At 38.9% G+C, this 23,288-nt stretch overlaps 1 protein-coding gene across 1 annotated transcript; it reads left to right on the forward strand.

Annotated features, from left to right (window-relative positions):
- Positions 1–474: 474 nt before the first annotated feature.
- On the forward strand, positions 475–23,165 carry LOC131239388 (protein MICRORCHIDIA 7-like). The gene is made up of 20 exons (XM_058237080.1): positions 475–1,143; positions 8,244–8,318; positions 8,479–8,513; positions 8,595–8,673; positions 8,886–8,978; positions 9,118–9,202; positions 10,803–10,878; positions 13,226–13,354; positions 13,564–13,662; positions 13,815–13,916; positions 16,449–16,610; positions 16,709–16,804; positions 19,294–19,345; positions 19,435–19,546; positions 19,824–19,897; positions 20,104–20,609; positions 21,136–21,236; positions 21,361–21,436; positions 22,236–22,358; positions 22,562–23,165. Exons 1-20 carry the CDS (start codon positions 747–749, stop codon positions 22,637–22,639), a joined length of 2,550 nt encoding a protein of 849 aa, XP_058093063.1. The 5' UTR covers positions 475–746; the 3' UTR covers positions 22,640–23,165.
- The last annotated feature ends 123 nt before the right edge of the window (positions 23,166–23,288 follow it).

The raw sequence follows: 23,288 nt of genomic DNA on the forward strand, positions 1-23,288 counted from the left end.
ACATCCAACCTGTTCATAAGGTAAAAATTACGTGGATTCAGGGAAAAACAAATATCATTTGATCCAAAAATTCCGTGGCCCCCGAGAAGATTTGGGGTAGATGTTCAATCCCCACTGCTTTTCGTGGTGTGGTCCACTTGATCTATGAAGCTTCTTCATTTTCATGGTCATGCCCTAAAATGATCACGAAAAATGAATGGACAAATTGGATATGACAAATACAGCATGGTGGGGCCCACTTGATGACGTCAAAGGCCAACCATGCAATCCGCTTCCGCCTCGACAAACGTGTACGAGGTTTTCAACGTATCACCTACACGTGCTCGAATACATACCGACGTATACAACAAGATACATAGCTGTTGGTTTAGGTCTTTTTGATTGATATAAACCGTTGATTTGATAGGGCTCTGCCTGTACGGGCGATCCTCGAAAAAATACCCAGATTTGAATATTTCAACCAATTGATTTCTCAAAGTTATAATTACCGTTCATTTTCAAAGCTATAAAGCCAGATTATCAAAGGGTTGAAATAATCCGGGCCTTTTATCAAAGTGGGACTCGTCATATAAACGGTCTGGATCATTGGAAGACTATCCAGATCAAAGACAAAGCCCCGACGTATCATATTCCAATACAGATAGATGTATTTGAGCAACCTCTTTGAACACCGTCTCTCCACATAAGAAGTCTCCGCAAACCGCTCTCAAAATCTCCGTTCGTCCCTCCCTCTCTCTCTCTGCGCGATGGAATCCTTCGTCAAACAAGAACCCCTTGAACCTGTGGAATTTACAGCCCATGCCACTCCACCATCGTCAAACCCCTCGAACGCCCTCCCTGTAATCGATCTTAGCACCAGCAGCAGCGATAGCGATTCCGACGACGATGATTTGGACGGTCCGGATTCCGCATACAAAAGATCGAGGGTTTCGGACGGCGAGGAAGGCGGCCCGTACAAGAAGCAGAAATTCGATGATTTGCCGCTCGGATTCCTCGACCCGCTCCCCTCCGACGAGGACCTCCCGCTGCTTGAGGCGGAGCCGATCTCGCGGGCTCCGCCAGCGGTCGCCCAGGCCTGCAAGCAGTTCTGGAAGGCAGGGGATTACGAGGGGGATCCTGTCAAGGAGACCAAATCCATTTCCGGTAATTCCGAAATTTCCCCCTTTTATGATTTTTTTTTTAAAAACCTTTCGTTGAATTTTTAATTCGTTTTTCTGTGGGTGAATGCAACTTGCAAGTTGCCATGTGCATGGTGGTTGTGTGCATGAGTAGGAACTGCACAATGTACTAGATCACATAATGGCTCTCCTGCATTCTTCGCCAATGTTCTTTTACTCTGTTTTTTTTTTTTTTTTTTTTTTTTTTTGAATTTATGTGTTTGGTAATTCATCTTGTCGCTTTCAGAATGGGTGGGCAATTGTGCTGCTGTTCTTATCTATTACTACTATTATAACTTTTTTTTTTTTTTTGGGTAACCACAGTTGCAATGGCTTCCCGAAATCTTGATTTGAACTTATCCCTTTGTTTCATCGTCGTTTTATGGTATCATTATGACGGGGTGAATATAATTGTGAATTTGTGATTGTTCTGGAGAGTGAACATGCATTACCAGTTGCCAATTGGATTATAGGCTTGGGAAACTCTTTTTTTTTTTTTCTGTAACAATTTTATTATAAAAGAAAAACAAAGGCCAAAGAACAACCAAAGGCAAATTAGAGGGCAGACCAAGATAAAAATGAGAGGAGAAATTCAGCAAGAGTCTTAATATTTGAGGCCCAGCCCATTCCATTCGATTTTGCCCTTCTAAACACCTCTGAAACCAGCCCACTACGATTACGAAAGCACCAATTATTCCTCTCCCCATAATGCCCAAATGCCTGCCAATAAGGATAGTCTCCAAAGCATCCTCCCTTTCCTTCAAATCCCCATCCCCCTGCCAAGACAGAAAGAAACTCTCAATGTAACCTGGCACAATGCTTGACACGTCGAAGATCACCAAGAACCTCTCCCATAACTCATTTACAAAGTGACGTTGAATAAAGAGATGATCAACAAATTCCTTATTTTGCATACACAACATGCTGGCATTAAATATTACTACTGTCTTCCTCATCTAAAGATTATCAACTGTGAGTACCTTATTCCTTCCCAACAACCGTGCAAAAATTGCTACCTTTGGGGGAGCCTCATAGTGCCAAATGAAAGCAATGTGCCCATTATGCTCTCTTGAAGATCTCCCAAGCTAACCGAGAATGGACCAGACTTGTCTTTATTCCACACCAATGCATCCCTAACACCCAAAGAAGAACAAATACTATGACGCCGCTCCAACATATTAATGAGCTCAACCTTTTCTCCTTTTGACAAATTCCTTTGACATGGTGGAGAGCACACTATCCCATTACCTAAAATTGAATAGCACTGAGAATAATTTAGCTAACCTTGGAAATCATCGTGATCCCAATAGCGAATCCTCTTTCCATCTCCTAAAGAGAATTCAATCTTCTCCTCGAACTTGTTCCCCATCCTGATAAATATCTTCTACAATGCCGAGGCCTTAAAAAAGATGAATCTTTCTTGTCCACCTTTCCCCCTCCTTTATACCTTAGTACCATACTTCCTTGCTTTCACCTTTTTTCATAAACAACCCTTTGTACCAAATCTCCATAACCATTTACCTAGTAACATTGAATTCATATAACTATCAACTTCCTTATGCTTGCACCCCCCTCCCTATAAGACATGCATCTCATCCCACTTAAACATATGAAGTTTATGCTTCTCTTCTGCTCCATGCCATAAAAAAGTCACACCCTAGCTTCTCTATCCTGTCCAACACGGGCTTTGGGCATGTAATGAGGGGCATAACTCAAAGAGGTAAGTTCAATAATGTTGCTTTTATTAACACCAATCTTCCTCCCAATGAGAGATGTCGTTTTCTCCACCTTGAAAATTTCCTTTCAACTCTTTCAATAACCTCATCCTAATAAAGTAAGGTCGAGGTACGAAGAAGGAAACACCCTTGCATAACTAAACACCGCTGCAAGCTTCTCCACCTCTTTAGATGTACCAACACCCAACATCTCACATTTGAGAATGTTCACTTCAGGCTTGACACTACCTCGAAACACTTGATAATCTTTATCAAATTATCCACCTTGGCTTCTTTCACATCACAAAATAGAATGTTATCATCGACGAAATGAAGTCAGGAGACTTGAAGCGCTGCTTTATCCACATTGAACTCACTAATGAGACCCACCAACAATCCTTTATTTTGCATATTGGTTTGGGCTTCTACTACCACCTCAAACAAAAGAAGCGATAGCGGATCCCCTTGCTGATCCCTCTTGATGCCTTGAAAAAGCTTTTAGGAAATTCATTAACCAGAACCAAGAACTTGGCCGACTGAATGCATTCTTGTTTCCACCTTCTCCATCTCTGCCCACATCTCAACCTACATAGCATGTAATCAAGGAAATCTCAATCAATATGATTGTACACTTTCTCAATGTCAAGTTTACAAATGATTCCCCTTTTACCTTTACCTATGACACGAATAGATGCATTTTGTCAGCAATTAAGCTGCTCTCCAAAATTTGTCTTCCTACTGTGAACGCTTCTTGGACATTGGATATAATGTATGAGAGAACTGTGCGAAATTTGAAAGCCAACAACTAATATTCCTTAAGGACCTCCAATAAGGTTGATAAGCCTAAAATCCCTCAAGCTATCATCATCATCCTTATTCAGGATTATAGCTATGAAAGATGCATCCAACTTTGACGAAAGAAGACCTTTGTCGAAAAACTTAACAATAAAGTCTATTAAATCACCCTTCATCTCGTAGAACACCTAAATGATTGCCATGGGAAATCCGTCCAGTCCTAGTGCCTTGTCTCTACCCAAAGCGTCCACCCCCACCTTGATTTCCTACTTAGAAAATGGTGTCCAAGAAGCACAACTTCTTCTCTACCCAAAGCATCCATAAGAAAGTTGCTCAAGTGCTTGTTGTCCAAATTCACATGAGGGAGGTCTATGATTGTGCATGTTGGTGTCTTTTGGACTAATTAGTTCGGATGGCTTTTGCAACATTTTGGAGATATTAGGCTATGACTTTCATTTCTTCAGCTTTGTTCCTGATCCAATGCTTAGGGCTTTTGGCCAGTGTTTTAAATAGTGGTAGCATGTTGTGTAGTGGTCAGCCCTCCGTAGCGTGTAGCATAAAGCTACACAATACTTCTAATTTTTAATTCAAAACTAGAAAAATATGATAAATAATAAGAAAAATGGAAAAAATAAAATAAAAATGCCTAAAAGATGATTTATTTTTTGAAGTGTAAGCATGTTCAAACAAGTTATTAATTATCATTTATCAAAAGCCAATCCACATATATAAACCAAATGCAAATAATTATCACATCAATAACTTTCTAAGCAAACCACTTTAATTAGTAATGTCTATTTAAAGCCACAAGTCATAAGTATGAAAATAAATAAAAATTTTACAAACTAAAACTATTAAATGCAATACAAGTATCACATTCCTCAACATTAGATACTAAGAAAACATTAAAAAATACTAAAAAAATAAAATAATAAAAATTACAGTGTAGCGTAAGCTACATGCTATGTAGTTCCAATGTATGATATGACCCATGTAGTGTACACTACGGTGGATTTACGCTATTTAGTACACTACGTAGCGCTACAGTTACGCTATGCTACGTAGCGTACGCTACCACTACACTACGAGACCCTTGTGGAGGTTGATTTTCTTGCTGAATTGCCCACATCTTTCAGGGTTTTCAGGTTTGAATTTAATGGGATCTTGTTGCTAACTGGGACTAGTGGGTGTGTGAAGAGCAAATATAATCATGGAAGTAGGGTGGTAAAGGTTTACTTGGTCTAGATCAGGGTTGAGGACCCATGCATAGTGGTAGCATGAGCTGATCTCCATGAGATTTGTATTTTACTTGGTTTGAATGGTTTCATGGCTCAGTGGAGATGGCGCCTTCCCATGCAAATCTATGTATTTCATAGAGGAAATTTTGGATCACTGTCCCATTCAAATTTTTTTTTTTTTTTCCAGTTATTGTGGAATTAAGACTATCATTGTAGTATTTGGGTTTCTTTAGTGGTTTTGTGTTCAGTATGGAGGGTAAGAATCAATATGACTTGTAAGTTCTAATGGCAAGTTGGAGTCCACTTCCCAAGTAATTAAGAGAGTTAGGGGATACATTACTGTTTGGGGGAGGTCTTCAAATGAGGGTTTTTTTTTTCCCCCTCTAGATGAGTTAGGGTGTTGTGCTGTTGTTGGGTTGTGTGGCTTGTTCCCTTGTTGCGTTGTATTCTTTGTTTGTTTGTGTCTGATTTTAGTGAAAATCCTTTTTCTAAACAAAAAGAAAAAGAGGAAGAAGTGTTTGGCAACCTCAATGTTACTTTAGCGTTAGTGGTCCAAATTCTTTCTCAAAAGACTTGAGTTGAGAAGATTCATTGGCAATGGGATACTCTTTGTAGCTGTAGGGCTTTTTTGTCCTAGTCTTCCACTTCCTTTATTGGGAACAATGCTTGGAAGCTTAGAGTTGCTGGATGTTTGCCGCCCAATTGCAAATGGGTTTTTACTCAGCCTGCTGTCGAGGTAGTATTTTTTCATTTTATCTTTGAGAGGAGATGCTCACTTAGCTTTATAATCAGTTTTCCATGTTACAATGAAACATATGATTTGTTTGGTTGATTACTTCTCAGTCAATGGATTTATGTCCTTATGATGATTTACTCCATAGAGAACACCAACAACAATATTGTCACACTCTGTAATTCGGATACAAAGTGTGCACCCTCATACCCGAGTTATAATCCATGACTTGTACACCAAGTGTGCATGATTCCACTCATCATACAGTTGTTGGGGAGGCATAATTTAATGTATTCTAAGTTCACACTGACTCATACAATCACATACTTTCCCATCACCATATTCTTCATATTTGCGATCACATAATTAAACATAAAATTCCACTACATCCACCCATTTGGGACTTTATTCATCTATAATCTCAAGTACCGTTCAACATAATCATGTTTATTAACAGTTCCAAATCGACCTAAACATCAGTAGTTATAATAAGGAAGCTTAATCATCTAACAGTCAATCCTATAAAGAATTCATCCATTCAACGCAACGAGCTCATCTTTTATTAGATACAACCATTGGCCCTGTGTTTCATCCGCCAAACGGGCCTCATTCTTCGGCACTTGGTTCGGATTTACTGTCTCGTTCACCTCTATACGGTTGTCATCCGACAACGTTAGCTGGCCAAGCTAGTGAGTGAACCTATCATGGTTCATACACAACACAAATAAGATGCACAAGCAACGTCCAATATATGTATATGCAGGTATGAACATGTATGCAAGAATGTCATGCAATGTATGTCAAGTGGGATGATCGTCCACTTGCTTGGGTTGAACTTCTGTCAACCCGCTTCTGCACCTAGCATGCTTCTACTGTAGGTAGGCATGGGCAAGGCCCGCATCTACTCCATGAGTAAGCTTCCACTAAATGTGGGCATCTGGGTTCTACCGTAGGTAGGCATGGGTAAGGCCCACATCCAATCCATGAGTTGGCTTCCATTAAATGTGGGCATTCAGTAACGAATCAACCAGGAGATCCCCCAGGAATCCAGGCACGGGGTGTGCATGTAGTCATCTAGAGCGGGCCTCTAGGAATCAATGCAGGAGTGTTATGGATGCATGTAATGCATGCTTAATGCAATACGCATCGACATACTCAATCGTTATATACATCTCTTGGTACGAGAGGAAACAATGAATTTATGATTGTAAGGATTTTACATGTCCACGTTCAATTCACATTACTATTTGTTCAAAGCATGAATCATACGCAAAGATCGTCTTAACATGGTAACACGACAACATAACAATCATAACAATCATAGCATTTATCTTAATTGTACATATATGAGTCATGTTGGGATTCACTCACCTGTTCTTGGTAGAACTAAATCCGCCAAACAATCAAATAGTTTTGAACCTAGAATCCGAATCCCTATTAAAATAGTTTAAACAATCACTAATTCAATTCATCTATTCCATCCAGTGGAGCCCACCCTTGTTTAAATATCTTAGTTTGAAATTTGAAAAACAACACGGGAAGTTGTCGATCAATTCGGTCGATCGATCGAGCCAGCTCGAAGGCTCTCGATCGATCCCTTTGGTCAATTGATCACAGATCGAGGAAATTTGAATTTTACATCTCAAGTCTCTGGACACTTTTGGTAATCTTCGATCGATTGAACCCTATTCATCGATCGATCGAACCCTATTCATCGATCGATTGGTAAGGACCAAATTTAATTCAATTTGGTTGCTGGACAAATTTCACCATCTTCGGTTGATACCCCCGATCGATCGAGACCGCTCGAGGATCTCCTTGATCGATCGAACTTGACTCCGTTCAATTGAGTGAATTCTCAAATTAAAACTTCTGATTGTTGGACAAGAATTGACCTGTTTGATTGATCGATGACCATCTTCGATCAATCGATTGAAGTCGGTCGGGTCAATTACAACATTCGACTTTCCGAAAATTTTAGGGTTTTTCTTCTATTTCTTTAACCTTTATGGATTCAATCAATACATGGTTTTGGTCCAAACCATCCAATGGTTTTCTCATCTCCTGGCTTGGGAAAATCGATTCTCTTTTGTTGCTGATGAAAATAAAATATATACTGCAGCTAAAAATAAAAGCTACTGGAAAATAAAAGAGTGGAATTGCGGAACAGGATTCCTGTGGCTGACCCAATTAGTTGTGATAAGGCTTAGATGATGACGATGACGACGATGACGACTGCAATATCGGTGATATATCTTCAAAAAAAAAAAAAAACCAATGATAAAGTTGGGCATGGCATCCAGGTTTTTCTCAATGGGTTGTATGAAATCTGCACAAACATTGAGAGCTCAAGGTTAATGGTGTCTAGTGTTACTGTTGGCACTCATAATATTGTGATTTTTATGGCAAAGATAAACAATGAATTTTCGTGGATGGTTTTCTCCCAACAGGTCCTTTTCTTTTCTGTTGGTTTGGAGTTCCTTTACACTATGTGGCTACTGTGGCAACTTCAGTAGTTACCATGTGCAGTTTCACAGATGGCATTGTTATTGCTGTACTTGGCAGTGTCACTGATACTGCAGGATGCTATTTTTATTTTCTGCAGCCGGAATGGATCATGTTAGGGTCCACCCAAGGTTTCTACATTCAAATGCAACCAGCCACAAGTGGGCTCTTGGAGGTAAATTTACCTTGTACAATCATCACAAATCGTTTTTATCTTTTCTTTTTCCTACAAAGCTTTTTTTTTTCCTTGAAGAATTACATTGAACTTTAGATTCAGTCAAAGGGGTAGCCATTTTGGGTAGTTAACTTTATTTCTTGGCATTCTGTTTCCACAGCTTTTGCTGAGCTTTTGGATAACTCTTTGGACGAGGTATTTGCAATTCTCTATGTTTGATCAAGTGCTGCTGATATCCTTAGCTTGTAGTCACCTAGACATCCCTTTTCTTGTCAGGTATGCAATGGAGCTACATATGTTAACTTAGATATGTTAGAAAATAATAAGGATGGGAGCAAAATGCTGCTGATTGAAGGTATGGAGTGGATTGTTATGTTTTGCTTAGACCTCTTACCTCTTTGTAGGAATTGATCTTATGATTTCTTCACCATCTATTTCGGAAGGGATGGTCACTGAATGCACCATGGCACCAGGCTATTTTCTTCAAATTGCTTACTAGTGTTTGTTCTAACATATGTAGCATTCTTTGTGCTTAGCGAAATATTCTGTTTGACTGGGTACTTGCAGATAATGGTGGTGGAATGGGTCCAGATAAAATGCGTCAATGCATGTCTCTTGGATATTCTGCAAAAAGCAAGTTAGCGAATACTATTGGACAATGTGAGCCATCACTTCTTGCAAGATAAAAGAAGTCCAAAGTCTTGATATTAATTTCTGAGTTCCAGAAGCTTCCATTTAAAATGGCTTTTATTGTCTTTCCTTTTTTCCATTTATTTATTTATTTTGTGTTCTTTCTCAGATGGAAATGGTTTTAAGACAAGCACCATGAGACTTGGAGCCGATGTGATTGTGTTCTCTCGCTGTCGAGGAAAAGATGGCAAAAGGTTGGCATTTTGCAAATGATATACAAATGTCTCAGAGTACCTATGTTACAGTGCGTTTACAGTTACTAACGTATCGTTGCAAATCATGCTTTGACTTGTCTTGTCCAAAAGGATGGATGGATTACGTCATGTATGTTTCATTCATTAGAGTTTCAACATCACACCAATTCATGAGTTTGGTCTTTCCTTGTTTTGTTGGGTTGTCTCTAGAGGACCTGTTTTTCTTTGTTGCTGATCTCTTGGTGAGTTGTATATCTCCTTGCATCCCAACCTTCCTAGACTTCTAGATTTATAATTTCATAAGATTATTGTCACTACAAGGTAGCTATTACATTGTAATATTTAAACATTCATTTAATTGCATTTTTGTCATTTATCCATCATTTTCCATGTTGTGAAGGATTTCAAGAGTTTATTAAATCTGTGTCTTACTCTATGTTTGAGTGGCATGGATTCCTTGTGACTAATTTCAATTTACAGGCCAAGGGGTGCAGCCCCGGGTCTATAGCTAGTTTGATGCCATTCCTCTCGGACCTCCTGTCATATGAGGGGCAAGTTGGCAGAAGTGGGATCCTGTCCACATTGAGAAAAACAAAAACAAGGCATGGCATCGGATCGGCTGATGCAGCTGTATTGGACCCGTATTACCTGGTCTGATACATCATACATGCCTGAAACAGCCATCTGGAAAATTAAGGGCCGTATCAGCACTGACACAGATCCCCATATTGACCCAAAACTTGACATCCTACAAAGAGGGCCTTTTTTATATAAAAAAAAAATCACTTTTTTTTTTTTTCCCCTTCTTGATTTTGACTTTGGGATGGCTGAGCACATTTCCACTAGAACTAAGCCTATTTGGAGATCAAAACACGAGATATGGGCCGCGGGATTCAATGAATCAATGTGGAGTTGGTCATTTTGGGAAAGTCAAGAAAAGAGGCAGCTCATCGTCACTTTTTTTATATAAAAAATTTCCTTCTGATTTTTGTTGTTTGTCAATGTAATAGGACCAAAAATCTTGATTTCTGTTTGATTAGGCTGATTTGGTTGATCTTACCATTTTTTTTTTCCACTTCTGACCATTTTGCTGATTTTTTTTATTCTTATATATATATATATGAAACTATTAATTGAGGTATGCCTAATCTGTTTGTAGTCTTGAACTATAGATTCATGCATAAAATCAGTTCCGTTGGGCATGTTTTGAATTTTGGGGCATTTTCAAGATGAAATGTATCCTTCGATTTTATTTCCTAATTTGTTTGGGGGAGCTGGTTTTCTTACTCAATATCTGGAGCATAAATGTTTGCATGCATGGCATCAATTTCGAAATTCTGGATATCCTCTCTCTCTCTTTTTTCTTTTTTTTTGCCATCTCCAGACCATTTTTTAAATATGAATAGTAACTCAGGTACTAATAAAAAATGTAGATTTTTTTAGCATTGATTAGAGAAGTGCTTGTATTTTTTAACAAAACCAGATGATTATTGGTCTTCTACTTTTAATCTGTCTTTTTATTGATTGCATTTGCTCTGTTATGTTTTGCTTTGTTTTACCATTGAAAGCAACTGAATATTTCTTGGATACTGGCATTTAGACCTACACAGAGCATTGGAATGCTATCCTACACATTTTTGAGGAGCACTCGGAAGGAAGATATTGTAGTTCCCATGGTAAGAACAGTTTTAGGTATTGTTGTTGCATGCTTCTTTGATGCTTCTGAATTGTGTTCAGCATTCTTTTCCAGCAGGCTTATTGCTATATTTATGTTGAATGAAAGTGAACCGACTGGATAATCATTTAGGGTTGGCTATGGGCCAGCAGGTTTGGGTCAGGTGAAGGTCAGCCAGAATCTGATCTGCTTACTAATTGAGCCAAAAGAAGAAGAAGTCAGGTCTGGGCATGGCCCATTTAGCAAGCATACCTTCAATTTCAGGCCCAGCCTGCTCATTAACATCATAAGGAGCAAGTTGCAGTCTCGGGTTGGGCTTTAATATATGATTTGGCATAGCCTAGCTTGGGTTGGGCCATTTGTTAATGGGGCTCTAAATTCAGGCCGATCCCGACATGACCTATATTATGAGCACAAGATGGCCATTTCGGGCTGGGACCTGAAACCCAACTGATCAGCTTGGCCTATTGCCATCTCTATGAGAGATGTGTCTGTCACAGTCATGGTACAAAATATTGGCAGATACATAGTGTGTCACTGTCAGTTGATATATAGGTATCAGTGGATACAATTACCATATGTTGGTGAGTTCTGTCATCCCTAAAATTCACATGGAATTGTCTAATTTGCCTGATGTGAACTGTTATGGGCCAATGCACGACAGACAGTATGTTTGAGGCTATTCTTTCCTCCTTGTTGTTTGCAAAAGGAGGTTTTGTTTTCCTTTGTAGAGTCATAAACTAGTGCTATATATGTTATGTGTTTCATTTTCACATACAAATGCATGATTTTTTATTTTTATTTTTGGCATCAATTGGGTAATAAATTACTAAACCACTACAAATCTCTAAAACTTGTAAAGGGGATTCATATCAATTGGGTAGTAAATGAATTTCTGTATGGGTTTGAGCTAAACTCATTCTCCACTCATTGGATCGTATCGCTAGTGAAAGATAAAGGGGATTCATATCTATTCTCCATAATGGAAATACTTGGGTTGCAAATTTTCCAAAAATGGCCTTTCATATTAAATTTTTTCAGGATCATACAACTTTTATGTGAATGGTGCTTGAAGGGGTCATTTTTGTAGTTGTCTTGAAATTTAGGTGTTGGCTCCACCATCTCTCCAACTCCCATTCCCACACATCCATCTGTCCCCCTTTGCCACATCACACACACAGAGGCATGCTACATAGGACACATGCCGACATGGTACTATGTGATGGATCCAAGCCATTTATTAGGTGGTGGAACCAATGGTGAACATACTTGAGTTCGGTCAAAGTATGTGTCAGCTTGCCAAATGTATGCTGGATCCAATTCGTTTTTCAGGTGGGACCCACTGGCAACACCAATTTCATGTTGACAGTTAATACTTTTTGGATTTTTTCTTTGCCAGCACCTGGACACTTCTAGACATGTCACATGATTCAATACTTCAAAATCTGTACGTATAAAGTGTCCTAGTGTCAAAAAGTGCTGAATGTTGGGCATTTTTGAGATAGGTGTCCAAATGTATTCTCCTCAAAGCTTTCATTAGTCTTTCCCATTTTCTTTTTGTCATGTGAATTGCTTTTGTCAAGCCGAAACTCTCCCACTCCTGACCCTCAAGCTTGCCTCCATTTTTTCGTTGTTGAAGAATTTACTCATAATGAAGTGTTGCATATGCTTGAATTCAGTTTCTTGAACTTTATATTAAACATCTACATTACTGATAAATGAGAGAGAGGATGAGGGAAAGTAGACTTAGGTGGTTCTGCCATGTACAGCAGAGACCAAGAATTGTGTTGATCAGGAGTGAGTTGGTACAAGGATGGTGTTAAAAGGGCATGGGGAAGGTCCAAAAGGATGCGGATGGAGGTAATAAGAAAAGACCTGATGACCTATGGTCTAACTGAAGGTAAGGCCCTTGATAGAGTGGAATGGCGAAATGGGATTCATGTAGCGACCCCAAGCAATTGGGATAAAGCTTAGATGATGATGATTTAAGTTACTAATAACTTTTAACTTTTTAGGTTCATCATTTGACTACGATTGCAAATTTGCAAGGCAAGCACTGAACTGCATTTCCTGCTTACATGAGTATGGACTTGAGCTCTTGAAGATTAAATTTATCCGTTTTGAAGGATCCATGTTCATGAATACTAATGCTTTGAGGCTCTCTTAAGTGAATGTTTAACTGTTGAACATCTCCACTTTGCATTGTCTATAAATTCTTGCTACAATCCAAACTTGGAAAGATGATCTGTCTTTTGTCATCTAGTATCTAGTTCTGTTTTTCTCTAATCGTATGTTTATTCAGAGGCTTAATTTTGTACTCTTTGGTTGTTTGTTTTGAAATGTTAAAGATTGATTATGAGAAAGAAGGAAAAGCTTGGAGAAAGTTGATACGTTCATCTCTGGATGATTGGAATAGAAATGCAGAAACAATAATTCAGTGGTCCCCTTATTTAAGTATAGAAGATCTTCTTCTACAGGTAACACAACTATTTTTTTCCCTGTTGTAGTTGTAACTATGTTTGAACATCAATTTGATATGCCAAAGATGATTTTTTGTAACCATGATGGCCTTAGATTTTTGCCTTTACTTAAAAATAAGTTGATATTATTTCTGTTGATGTTTTTTTAATTTTTTTTAAAAAAAATATTTTTAATTAAAACTAAATCTAACACACTATTTCTGCAGTTTAGCTCAATGAATGATCAGGGTACACGCATAGTTATTTACAATCTCTGGGAGGATGACCAACGAGAGCTGGAACTTGATTTTGGTGCTGATCGATATGTAAGTTCTTCATGGTCCTTGTGCTCATTTGTACATGGAAAATCGGTTGGTTTGTTGCTGCGTATTATTTTTAGTGATACAATTGCTTTTCACTTGATAGATGTATTTTTGACTATATAAATAAAGTTTACTTCTCTTATTTGAAATGACAGGACATTCAACTTAGAGGCGTCAACCGTGACGAGAAGAAGATACAAATGGCAGCACAATTCCCGAACTCCAGGCACTTCTTGACATATCGACATTCATTAAGGGTATCTTATGACATTTCATTGTTCTGCTTTATTATATATTCTCTTTGCTTTCTATCCTATTTGACCTCTCCATCTTGTAAGTTAATAACTAGATTTTCTGTCTCTATCATATCCTATCTGCTGCTTCTATTTAAAGTGTACAAGACACTCTCAAAGTATTTGTGTTGCATCTGGTATTATTTTTCCACTTGGTTTTGACTCTCTTACCGTTATTTTATTTATTTATTTGAAAGGTCTTATGGTTGTTTTATTACTTGTCCCCTTTTGGAATTCAATTCCACATGGTAGTTGCAATTGAAAGAGCCAAAGGAAGTGATACTTTAGGGCTTCATTTATATAAATAGGACTCAGATATTTGTGTTTAAAGAGAAATTAAAGTCTTGACACAGAAACGAGGCATGGTGCGTATTATTGTTATTTCAAGTGCTATGGTTTTTAAAATGGGCCACAACGCACAGTTGGTTGAGGTCTCAAGGCCTAAAAGATTGGCTAGTTATTTAGGCAAGAGTTTCAAGTTAGCTTCATAACTTGATTGTTTAAATGGGAAGCTTGTGTCTTTTGGAGTTATAGTATCTCTAAATTATATAAAATATGAGGGGTCTTTTTTTTCCCTCTTTGGTAATACGTCTAGGTCTTTCTTTTTGGATTTTTATATATAGTTGATGTCTAGATGCTGTACTGCCAAATACTGATTATATATATAGTAAAACTGAAGTTTTTGTAGTTAGATTAGGGAAAAGATTTGTGTTGGGTGAAAACCCTAATTCCTTAAATTCTTCGAACTCTAGTCTATCTCCATTCTCTATTCTTCTTCCTACGAGAACAGATCTATCTGCATCAACAAGGACTTGGAAAAAATGTTTAAACAGCACAAGATCGTTTACTTTTGTAATGCCCAAATACCAGCTAGGCTGTGTGAATTATTTTGTTGAAACACCACCAATGCCAGTTTGGCCTGGGTTGCTGCTTGATATCAACTAAAATATACCCCATTTGCATTAAGTGACATAAAACTGTCTCTCTGCCTTTATATATTTGTCTCAAGCAAGTCTGACAGTAAACCCACATGGCCATTCCCATGGCTTAGGTGTCATATAGCTGGTTATCTTATCCAGAACAGGCATTTTACTTATTAAGGTTGCTTAATGAACCAGAATTGTTCAATTGCTCCATTTAATATGTGATGAAAAGAAATCAAACATCTTACATTCATCAGCACGCGATTACATGTGTGTTCATCTTGCATACTTACATGTTCCTTGCCTTGTGTGCCCCAAGGCACCTATTGTGGTTGAAAATCTTTTATCCCGATTGTAGTGGGATGTTCATTTCATTTGTTGGACAAAACCTACTATCTCTATTTTGGATACATGTTTTTAATGTTTTGCATTTTGAGCATCCATTTGTTATCCTGCTTGCTTGTCCATGTATTGTCCTTTACCCACTGGATTATGTAGAATGATCACAATATCACATACAACCACAGCATGATAAGCTCACCATGCTACACCGCTTTCCTCCCACGGTGTCACATGTGTAGAACAGCTGATGCTTGCAACAGGTGGGAACCCTCACAAAGATTACCTGGCACGATCAGGCTGGTTCACTCATCAGGTGGGCCACCTGTAAGTTGTTCAGCTGTCTATAATTTTTTGTGGTGTTTCCCACCTGATGAGGGGATCGGTTTGATTCTCATGCCACATGATCTTAATGGCTGGGCTCTCCTCTTGCACTTTGATGCTGTATACGTGACACATTGAGGGAAAGATGGTGCTGCATGATGCTGGATATATGTGATCGTTGCTCTCCTGTTGGACTGTAATCAGCTCTTTTCTTTCTTTCTTTCTTTCGTAGTATTATTATTTTAAAATTGTAATTAACCAATGTCATAGACTGTGAGATGGTGCTTGATTGTAATCAATCAATGTAATAGTCCATTACATTGCACCTGTGGGAGTTTTATTCTCTCATTGCCAGTCCCCAGCCCAGATAAAGGAGGACGATTGCGTCACGTTGACAGCCGACATTAAACTTAATGCCCAAAGTTCCAACATGAATCCGAATGATATGGCATGATAGTCTGGAATGGCAGAAAAAGGATTTATGTAGCTGACCCCAATTAGTTGGGATAAGGCTTAGGGGATGATGATGATTCCTCTTCCATTTGGTGCGTGAGAATTGGCTGTAGCATGGAAGATAGCTGCTTGTGATGTAAGCACACTGGTGTATGGTCATGCCTTTGTCATGCTTCTTTAGTTTGTGCATACAGGTTTTTAGATGAAAGTATGTCACACATTGAACTGTGTATATATATATATATATATTAAATTTTGTTGCTATCTCAATGTCAAGATTTTCTGATAGTGTGACATCTATAATTTCCTTGCTGTGTATATGCCTAAAGAATTCTAGGGGAATGAGTTCTGCAACTTTAGAGTTTTCTTGTACGTGACTCTTTAAGTAAATTTTGGCAGTTAAATGTTGTTCCTCAGTTCTGATTTTAATCCTCCCAAATCATCTCAACCTCTGCAGAGTTATGCAGCGATTCTCTATCTCAAGCTTCCATCTCGCTTCCGAATAATTTTGCGTGGCAAAGATGTTGAGCACCACAATACTGTGAATGATATGATGCTAGTACAAGAGGTTACGTACAGACCCCAACCAGGCGGCGATGGGGTCCCAAAAGACACAAATGTAAAACTTTCCAGATCGACCATTCTATTTTAAATATTGATTCGTGTTTGAGTTGCTCGTGCCTAATACTCTTATTGCATCCTATTGTTTATAATCAGATGGTTGCTGTTGTGAAAATTGGGTTTGTAAAGGATGCAAGGGATCATATTGATGTTCAAGGGTTCAACGTTTATCACAAGAATCGACTTATTAAGGTTTGCTTTGGGGTCTTTTACTTCCAATTAAAATTACCAAAGTGAACTATATATGGCACATTGGCATTATCTTTTTTTTTTTTTTGGAAAGTACTATGTAGGCATGTTTTTGAGAAATATGGGACATCTAAGTCAAACAAGTAAAAAGATATATTCATTGATTAGAAAAAGAAAACACATAAATGCGGTTCTCTCTTTTACTGTTTGAACATGGATTTCCTTTGAGACAGATACTAGAGAATAGTATTCACAATTAGCAGTTCCTCTTTCAGAACTTGTGGTGGATATTTGAAAAGAATGACGATGTGTCCAAAAATGGGTTGAGCTGTTCTTTACTTATAAGCGAACTCGAGAGATTTACTGATTTACATCATGAAAGAGGCATGGATTCATCTGTTTAGATGCAAGGTTCTGATACAAGCTGCCTCTCCCACTTTGAATACATACTGCTGCTCCTACTTCCTAGGCTTTTAAGCTTTCTAACATTATGAAACAAACGCTACCTCAATCCAGCACCCAAACTGCACCTGCTTTCCGCGACTAATGCAACTAAGGTAAAAAGCGACCTCTCAATTGTCAACACCACTTTGTTAAAAGAGAGTCAACTACATAATTAATCTCTGTAAGTGTTGAATCCAGTTCCCAAGTTCAGAATTTTATCAATAATGAAAGGTAGTTTGCATGGTTGGGAATCGCTTGACTTCTATTTGTAGGCCTTCAACCTAGAGAACTCTAATTTGACTGCAACTCTTGCTTCTCCTTCATTCCCGTGGTAATGTGGCGGCGCACTAGATTGCCATGTTCTCTCAATAGAAATCCTATATCCACCACTTGATCTGATTAGTGCAGTGTGAGACCTCTGAGACAAATATCCTCCCTAAGGGATGACACCAAACCAAATCAAGAAATGGACCAGCAATGACTTATCCCTATCTCTGACCACACCGAATTAGCCATCCTCATCACTCCAAAAGGGCAAAGCAAAGATGCACAAGCCTTCCCACAGAGGCTGAGCTTCTTCATTTGAATCGATCTAGCCCACTGGAACCGAGAAAGCATTTTAATCTTTTGATCGTCATTTCTCAATACACCCTTTATGCTTGATTGTCCATATTCCCAGTAGAACTCCCATTGAAATTAAACTTACAACATCTTGCTGGGAGTTTGTCTATTTTATAACCATCTTCTCCTAGTGCATGTGAGCAACCCCTTCTGCTGTAATACAAAAAAAGGTAATAAAAAAAAGATTGGTGCATTCAAGCGATTGTAGCTTTGTGACTTGGATTACTTTGTTCTTAATCGTAAGTCTTTCAGCCTCATGTTGCAACTGCAGTGCAGACTGCATGATATGTTATGGGGTCGAGGCAAATGCAATGCAGTAGAATGTATCCTTGATGCAGAGATTGGTGACTGGTAGCACCATATTATTATTAGGGTTTAAGACCAGATGCGGATGAAGTGAATATAATCCTTAAGGCTATGTTTCGAAATATGGATTCCATACCAAACAGTAGAAAAGGAAAAGGGTTTTTCTTTTCATGTGACAAATTGAGTTGTTTGGATAGCAAAGGAAAGGGTAGATTCCATCAAGCAATCATTACACTTTCCTACAACTTGAATTTTTGGTACAATAAATTAGGTGACTTTGGTGAGAGGAATATGGGATTTCTACTTACCATCCAAACAAGAACTTTGATCTTGGACTCCACGTTTCAGTAGTTCTCACGGAAATAATCATTGCTAAATTATTGTTTTTCCCTTGAATCCCACGAATCCCAACATGCCCAAGGCTGACATTTGTTTTCAGTAGCCCATAGCATCAAATGTAAATTCTTTTTTATTTTTCAAAAGCAAATAAATATTATTTCTTGAATGGTGGTGATATTTTATTGAACTAAGAAGAAACATGATCATCACAAACCGAAAGCTAGTGACCCTATAATCACTTACTCCACAAAGGACATTAAAAACAGAATACATACATCAGCCAAACCAATGGCATCGAAACAGAGATCCACAGACCACAAGCAGGTGCTGCCCCATTAAGAGGATTAGACCGTGACCCAAATACGCATGACCTCAGTTGAAGAGCAGCCCCTGGACTCGGGACTAATAAGGGAACTGTTGCTGATCATTGAAGTAATGCCTCGCTTCAATGATTCAGTATAGCTGCACTTGCTAAAGATTCTTATATTCTCTCCTGCCAAAGAGCCCACAAGAAAAAAGCGCATACTTGTTTGGATGTGACACATGTTAAGCTACAAGCTTACATAAGTGTAACTGCTCACAGTTAAAATTTTCCATGAAACCCAGTTCATTAGAAGCATGCTCAATATATACAAAATATTAAATGATCCAGGGCCATTAATAATTATTTGTATTTGCATGTCTAACAAGTTTGTTTTAGGATGGTGAATCATGTACTAATACCATCTTTCTTTATTTTATGAACTGTATTTACATGCTATTCTTTTTATGTTTTTTATCAGCCATTCTGGAGACTTTGGAATGCTGCAGGAAGTGATGGTCGAGGAGTAATAGGTAGGTTTTCATATTTTTGGCTGTTTTGCTCCTACACTGAGTAGCTGGCTGACTGACTCTTTGGTTCTCATCCAATGCATTTCTTTAAGGAGTATTGGAGGCAAATTTTGTTGAACCAGCTCATGATAAACAAGGCTTTGAACGCACACTTGTGCTTCAGCGACTTGAGACAAGACTGATTCAGATGCAGAAAACATACTGGTTTGCTCTCATCATCTCTCTTAGTAACTGATGCTTTTATGTAGGGATGTCAACATCTGGGCTTTGATAGCCAGTCGCATTTAAATTTTATTCCTGAACTTTGGTCCGCCCCCTTTTCCTGGCCCTCTGGTTTGGCTGGCTGATTTGTTTGTCGAGCCTAAGAGCCTGGCCCATGGGCCCAAAAGTTAAACCCATGCCCTGCCTGGTCCATTGACGGCCCTACTTCTGTGCATGAAATTTATTTTTCTACTATGATGAATGTTATAAATCATTTCAGGTCCACAAACTGCCACAAGATTGGCTATGCACCTCGTCGTAGTAAGAAGCTTATAGATGGTTATTCAGCTAAAGGTATCTAACATATAGTCCTTTTGTCATTTAGACGACATCATGGTTCATGTATTTTCTCCAAATTGCTTGTCTAAGTTTGAAATTAGTGAAGATTTTGTGTAATTTTTTTTAGTAGTCTTATGGGCGTGAAGTCATCATTTATTTATTCATCTATTGCTTTCTTTGCATGATTCATCTCTGAAATTGCCTTCTAATTTATATTACAGAGACTTCACCTGAGCGTCTTCCTCAGCAATCATCTCGGAAAGCGAGGGACGATACTTCGTCACGTAGTGTGGCTCCCCTTTCAATCCGGTCACAAGATACAGTTCAGCTTCCAGATACTGACAAGTCTCAGTCACGCTGGATCTACAAAAGATACAAAAGAAGTGATGGTAAGGGTGTAAATGGGCATGTTTCCAGTGGTGCAGAAAATGGGAAGGCCACGTCAAAGTTTGGAAAGAGAATAACTGTTTCTCCACCATCAAGGGTTCCTAAAAGATTGCTACCTGAAGAGGATGCGAGTGACTATGAAATTCACCACCTCGCTCATGACACACTAGCAAATGGCTCCAGTGTCCATAACGCATCTGCTGCTCAGAAATCTTCCCAGAAAGATAGCTCTAATGCACCTGGGCCTTCCCCTTCATACTCGGACTCCATAGAAAAAGGACACCAAGATGCTTCAAAAGGAGGAACTGATGGGATTGCTACAGGGACGGCACACTTGAAGGTAGTTTCAAGTTATGCCTTTCAAAGGAAGGTTTTCAAAACAAAGTCACAGAGATGAACTCAATTAATGAAATACCCTCAGAGTCGCTGACGGCAGTTTTTGGTTTGACCGAACTTGCCAGAATCTCAAGAGTCAAGGGAGCTCATCTTGCCTTATGCCTGTTTAAACGCCGCATGACCCATAAACACATCCCTGCCAAATTGATCTTTTTTACTTAGTAATAATAATAATAATAAATGGAGAGGTTGGAATATAGAGATATCCTTTAGGTCAAGTTGGAAATATTTGACCTGTCTCTACCACTTAATGGCTCAATTGTCTTTGAGCAAGACGCTCTAGTAGTTTTGTGGTTTTATTCAAATCACCCATGACTAGAATATTTTTGTGGTGTTTTTTATTCTCATCACATGGGAGCTTTTGCATGATCCTATTTTACAATTATCAATCAACCAACATAATGCTAATATGTCCATTCATGTATTGTGGTCCAAAAAAGTTGTTTCACACCCATTTGTGTAACTGGCAGCCAGTTGATGCTCAATGTAATGGAAGTGGAACTGATCGTGGAAGCTCCATTGCTTCCCATATGAGGCAGTTGGAAGAAGAAAATCATGAATTAAAAGAGAGGTAGTTATTTTGTCACGTGATGCTCAGTTACTGAACTGGGTTATTTTGTTGCTGTACCTTTGAACTTGTCCATCCTATTTATGAAAATCTGCTGCTTCTTCAACTTCCCCTCCCTTTTTTGTAGATTATGTAAATTGGAGGAATCGATGTCAGTGGAGTTGCAGTTTGAAAGAGACAGGGCTAAAACGCTTGAGGCTCAAGTAAGTCAGATGCCATTCTCCACACCATGAGGGCTTTGTCACCTTTTCCCTGTGTTGATTTCAAGATACTGATAATGTCTTGTTAACTTTTTCTGGGCTTTCTCATTACAATGCAGGCTTCACTAAGTTAGGCTTCCCTCACACCCCTTTCTTGTGGGGTTCACATCGCTGTTGCATCATTTATTCACTATGTTACAAAATACTCTTTTGTACATATCAAGTATAAAGATTAGGCTCGACTGAGCTTCTAAACCCAGATTCTCAGAATAGGAGTGAATCTGGGTTGCACAATCTGTTTCATGCCTAGTTTTGATCTGGATTGCACAATCTGTTTCATGCCTCATTTGCAATCTGGATTGCTAACTGGTCTAGCTCGGCATCTAGTCTAAGGAACCATGCTCGGGCCAGGCTGGGCCTGTTGGTGCTGAAAACTGGGCAAAGGCTAGTTGTTGGGCCTTATGCAAAGCTCAGGTTGATCCCAAGTAGGGCCTTAAAAACTTGTGTTCCTCCCACAACCCTCCCCAAACTGGGCTGGGCCAGTTGAGGCAGCCCAGTTTCATTCCTGACATATATCGGGTCTGTAATAGGCTACATAGCATTGCATGATATGTCGTCTTAGTATGATGCTTGAAAACATGAATATTCACCAGCTTTTATCAAGGCCGACTTAGTTTTATGGGAAGGGAATTTCATCAAACATGTGTCAGTTTTGTATTAAATGTACAAATTTGTCAACTGTGTACCAGTTTGGATATGCTACTATTTATCTTACGAGTATTATTGTTTTCCAAATGACTAGATGCGTGAATGGGAGCGGAAGCTGGAGGAGGCAAACAGAGAGCAGGAAGCTCTCATTGATATATTTTCAGAAGAGAGGAATCGGCGTGACAAAGAAGAGGAAAACTTGAGAAAGAAGTTGAAGGTAAGAGAAAGCGCTAGTATCTCCCTCATTGTTGATTTGGTGAGCCAGTTTGGACAGGAATTGCCAAGAACTCCCAACTGTCGTTGGGGGGAGGGCATTGCCAGCTGAGCTGGCACTGTGGGTCCCACAACTGTCAGGCCCAAACTGGACCCTCTATAGTACTGTTAATGAATCTGAGGATTGCATGGTTTTGTTTCTTGAAGGATGCTACTATCACCATACAAGAGTTGATCGAGAAGGCGGCATCCAATAATACTACGAAGATCAAACAAGAACAATAGGGCCTGGCATCAATACACATGCAAATTCATTTGTTCACTGTCAGTCTGAGCTTTCGCTCTAAAACACTGACATGGCATCCTTCATCATCCATCCCGCTTCCCGTTTGGGAATGGCCAGTCGCATTTTGAGAAGACGGTTACCGAGTTTCACTGAAGCAGCAAGAGCTCTGACCATATAAAATCACAATTCTTTTATTATTGTTTTTTCCCCGGCTTCTGCCTAACTGCTGTTTCACCATAGTAGCAATGAAATGCGTGGCGATGGAGGGATGGCTGATTATTGATCTGTGTATAATTTGATTACTATTTTCTCTTCGGCCACTATTTTTCTGTACAGGTTCAGTTAAACTGAATATACTATGATCAAAAAATTTGATTGATGAGAATGAAAAAGGCATTCATGTAGGTTTTTGCACTTGTATTTAAAGGAGGAAGGGTGGGTTTTTATCCAATAGTGATGGAACATGGGACCCACTTCGACCTGAGGGACTATGATTGTTTGTCCTTCCCAGGTGATCTGATGTTACATTCCCCCTTTTTCTTGGCCTGGATTGTTATAAACAAGTGCAAGCGTTGCATGTTGACGTTCATGTTCACCATCCAATAACACTGCCAGAGCATATCAGGGATAGATGACGACGCAGATTGC

The sequence above is a fragment of the Magnolia sinica genome, chromosome 3 (assembly GCF_029962835.1).
Source record: "Magnolia sinica isolate HGM2019 chromosome 3, MsV1, whole genome shotgun sequence".
NCBI lineage: Eukaryota > Viridiplantae > Streptophyta > Magnoliopsida > Magnoliales > Magnoliaceae > Magnolia > Magnolia sinica.

Excerpts from the sequence above, each read along its gene's own strand:
- LOC131239388 (XM_058237080.1), top strand. The coding sequence starts at position 747 with ATGGAATCCTTCGTCAAACAAGAACCCCTTGAACCTGTGGAATTTACA. Across the intron at positions 16,611-16,708 it reads GGGTCCCAAAAGACACAAAT|ATGGTTGCTGTTGTGAAAAT; the intron begins GTAAAACTTTCC and ends GTTTATAATCAG. Across the intron at positions 21,237-21,360 it reads AATCATGAATTAAAAGAGAG|ATTATGTAAATTGGAGGAAT; the intron begins GTAGTTATTTTG and ends CCTTTTTTGTAG.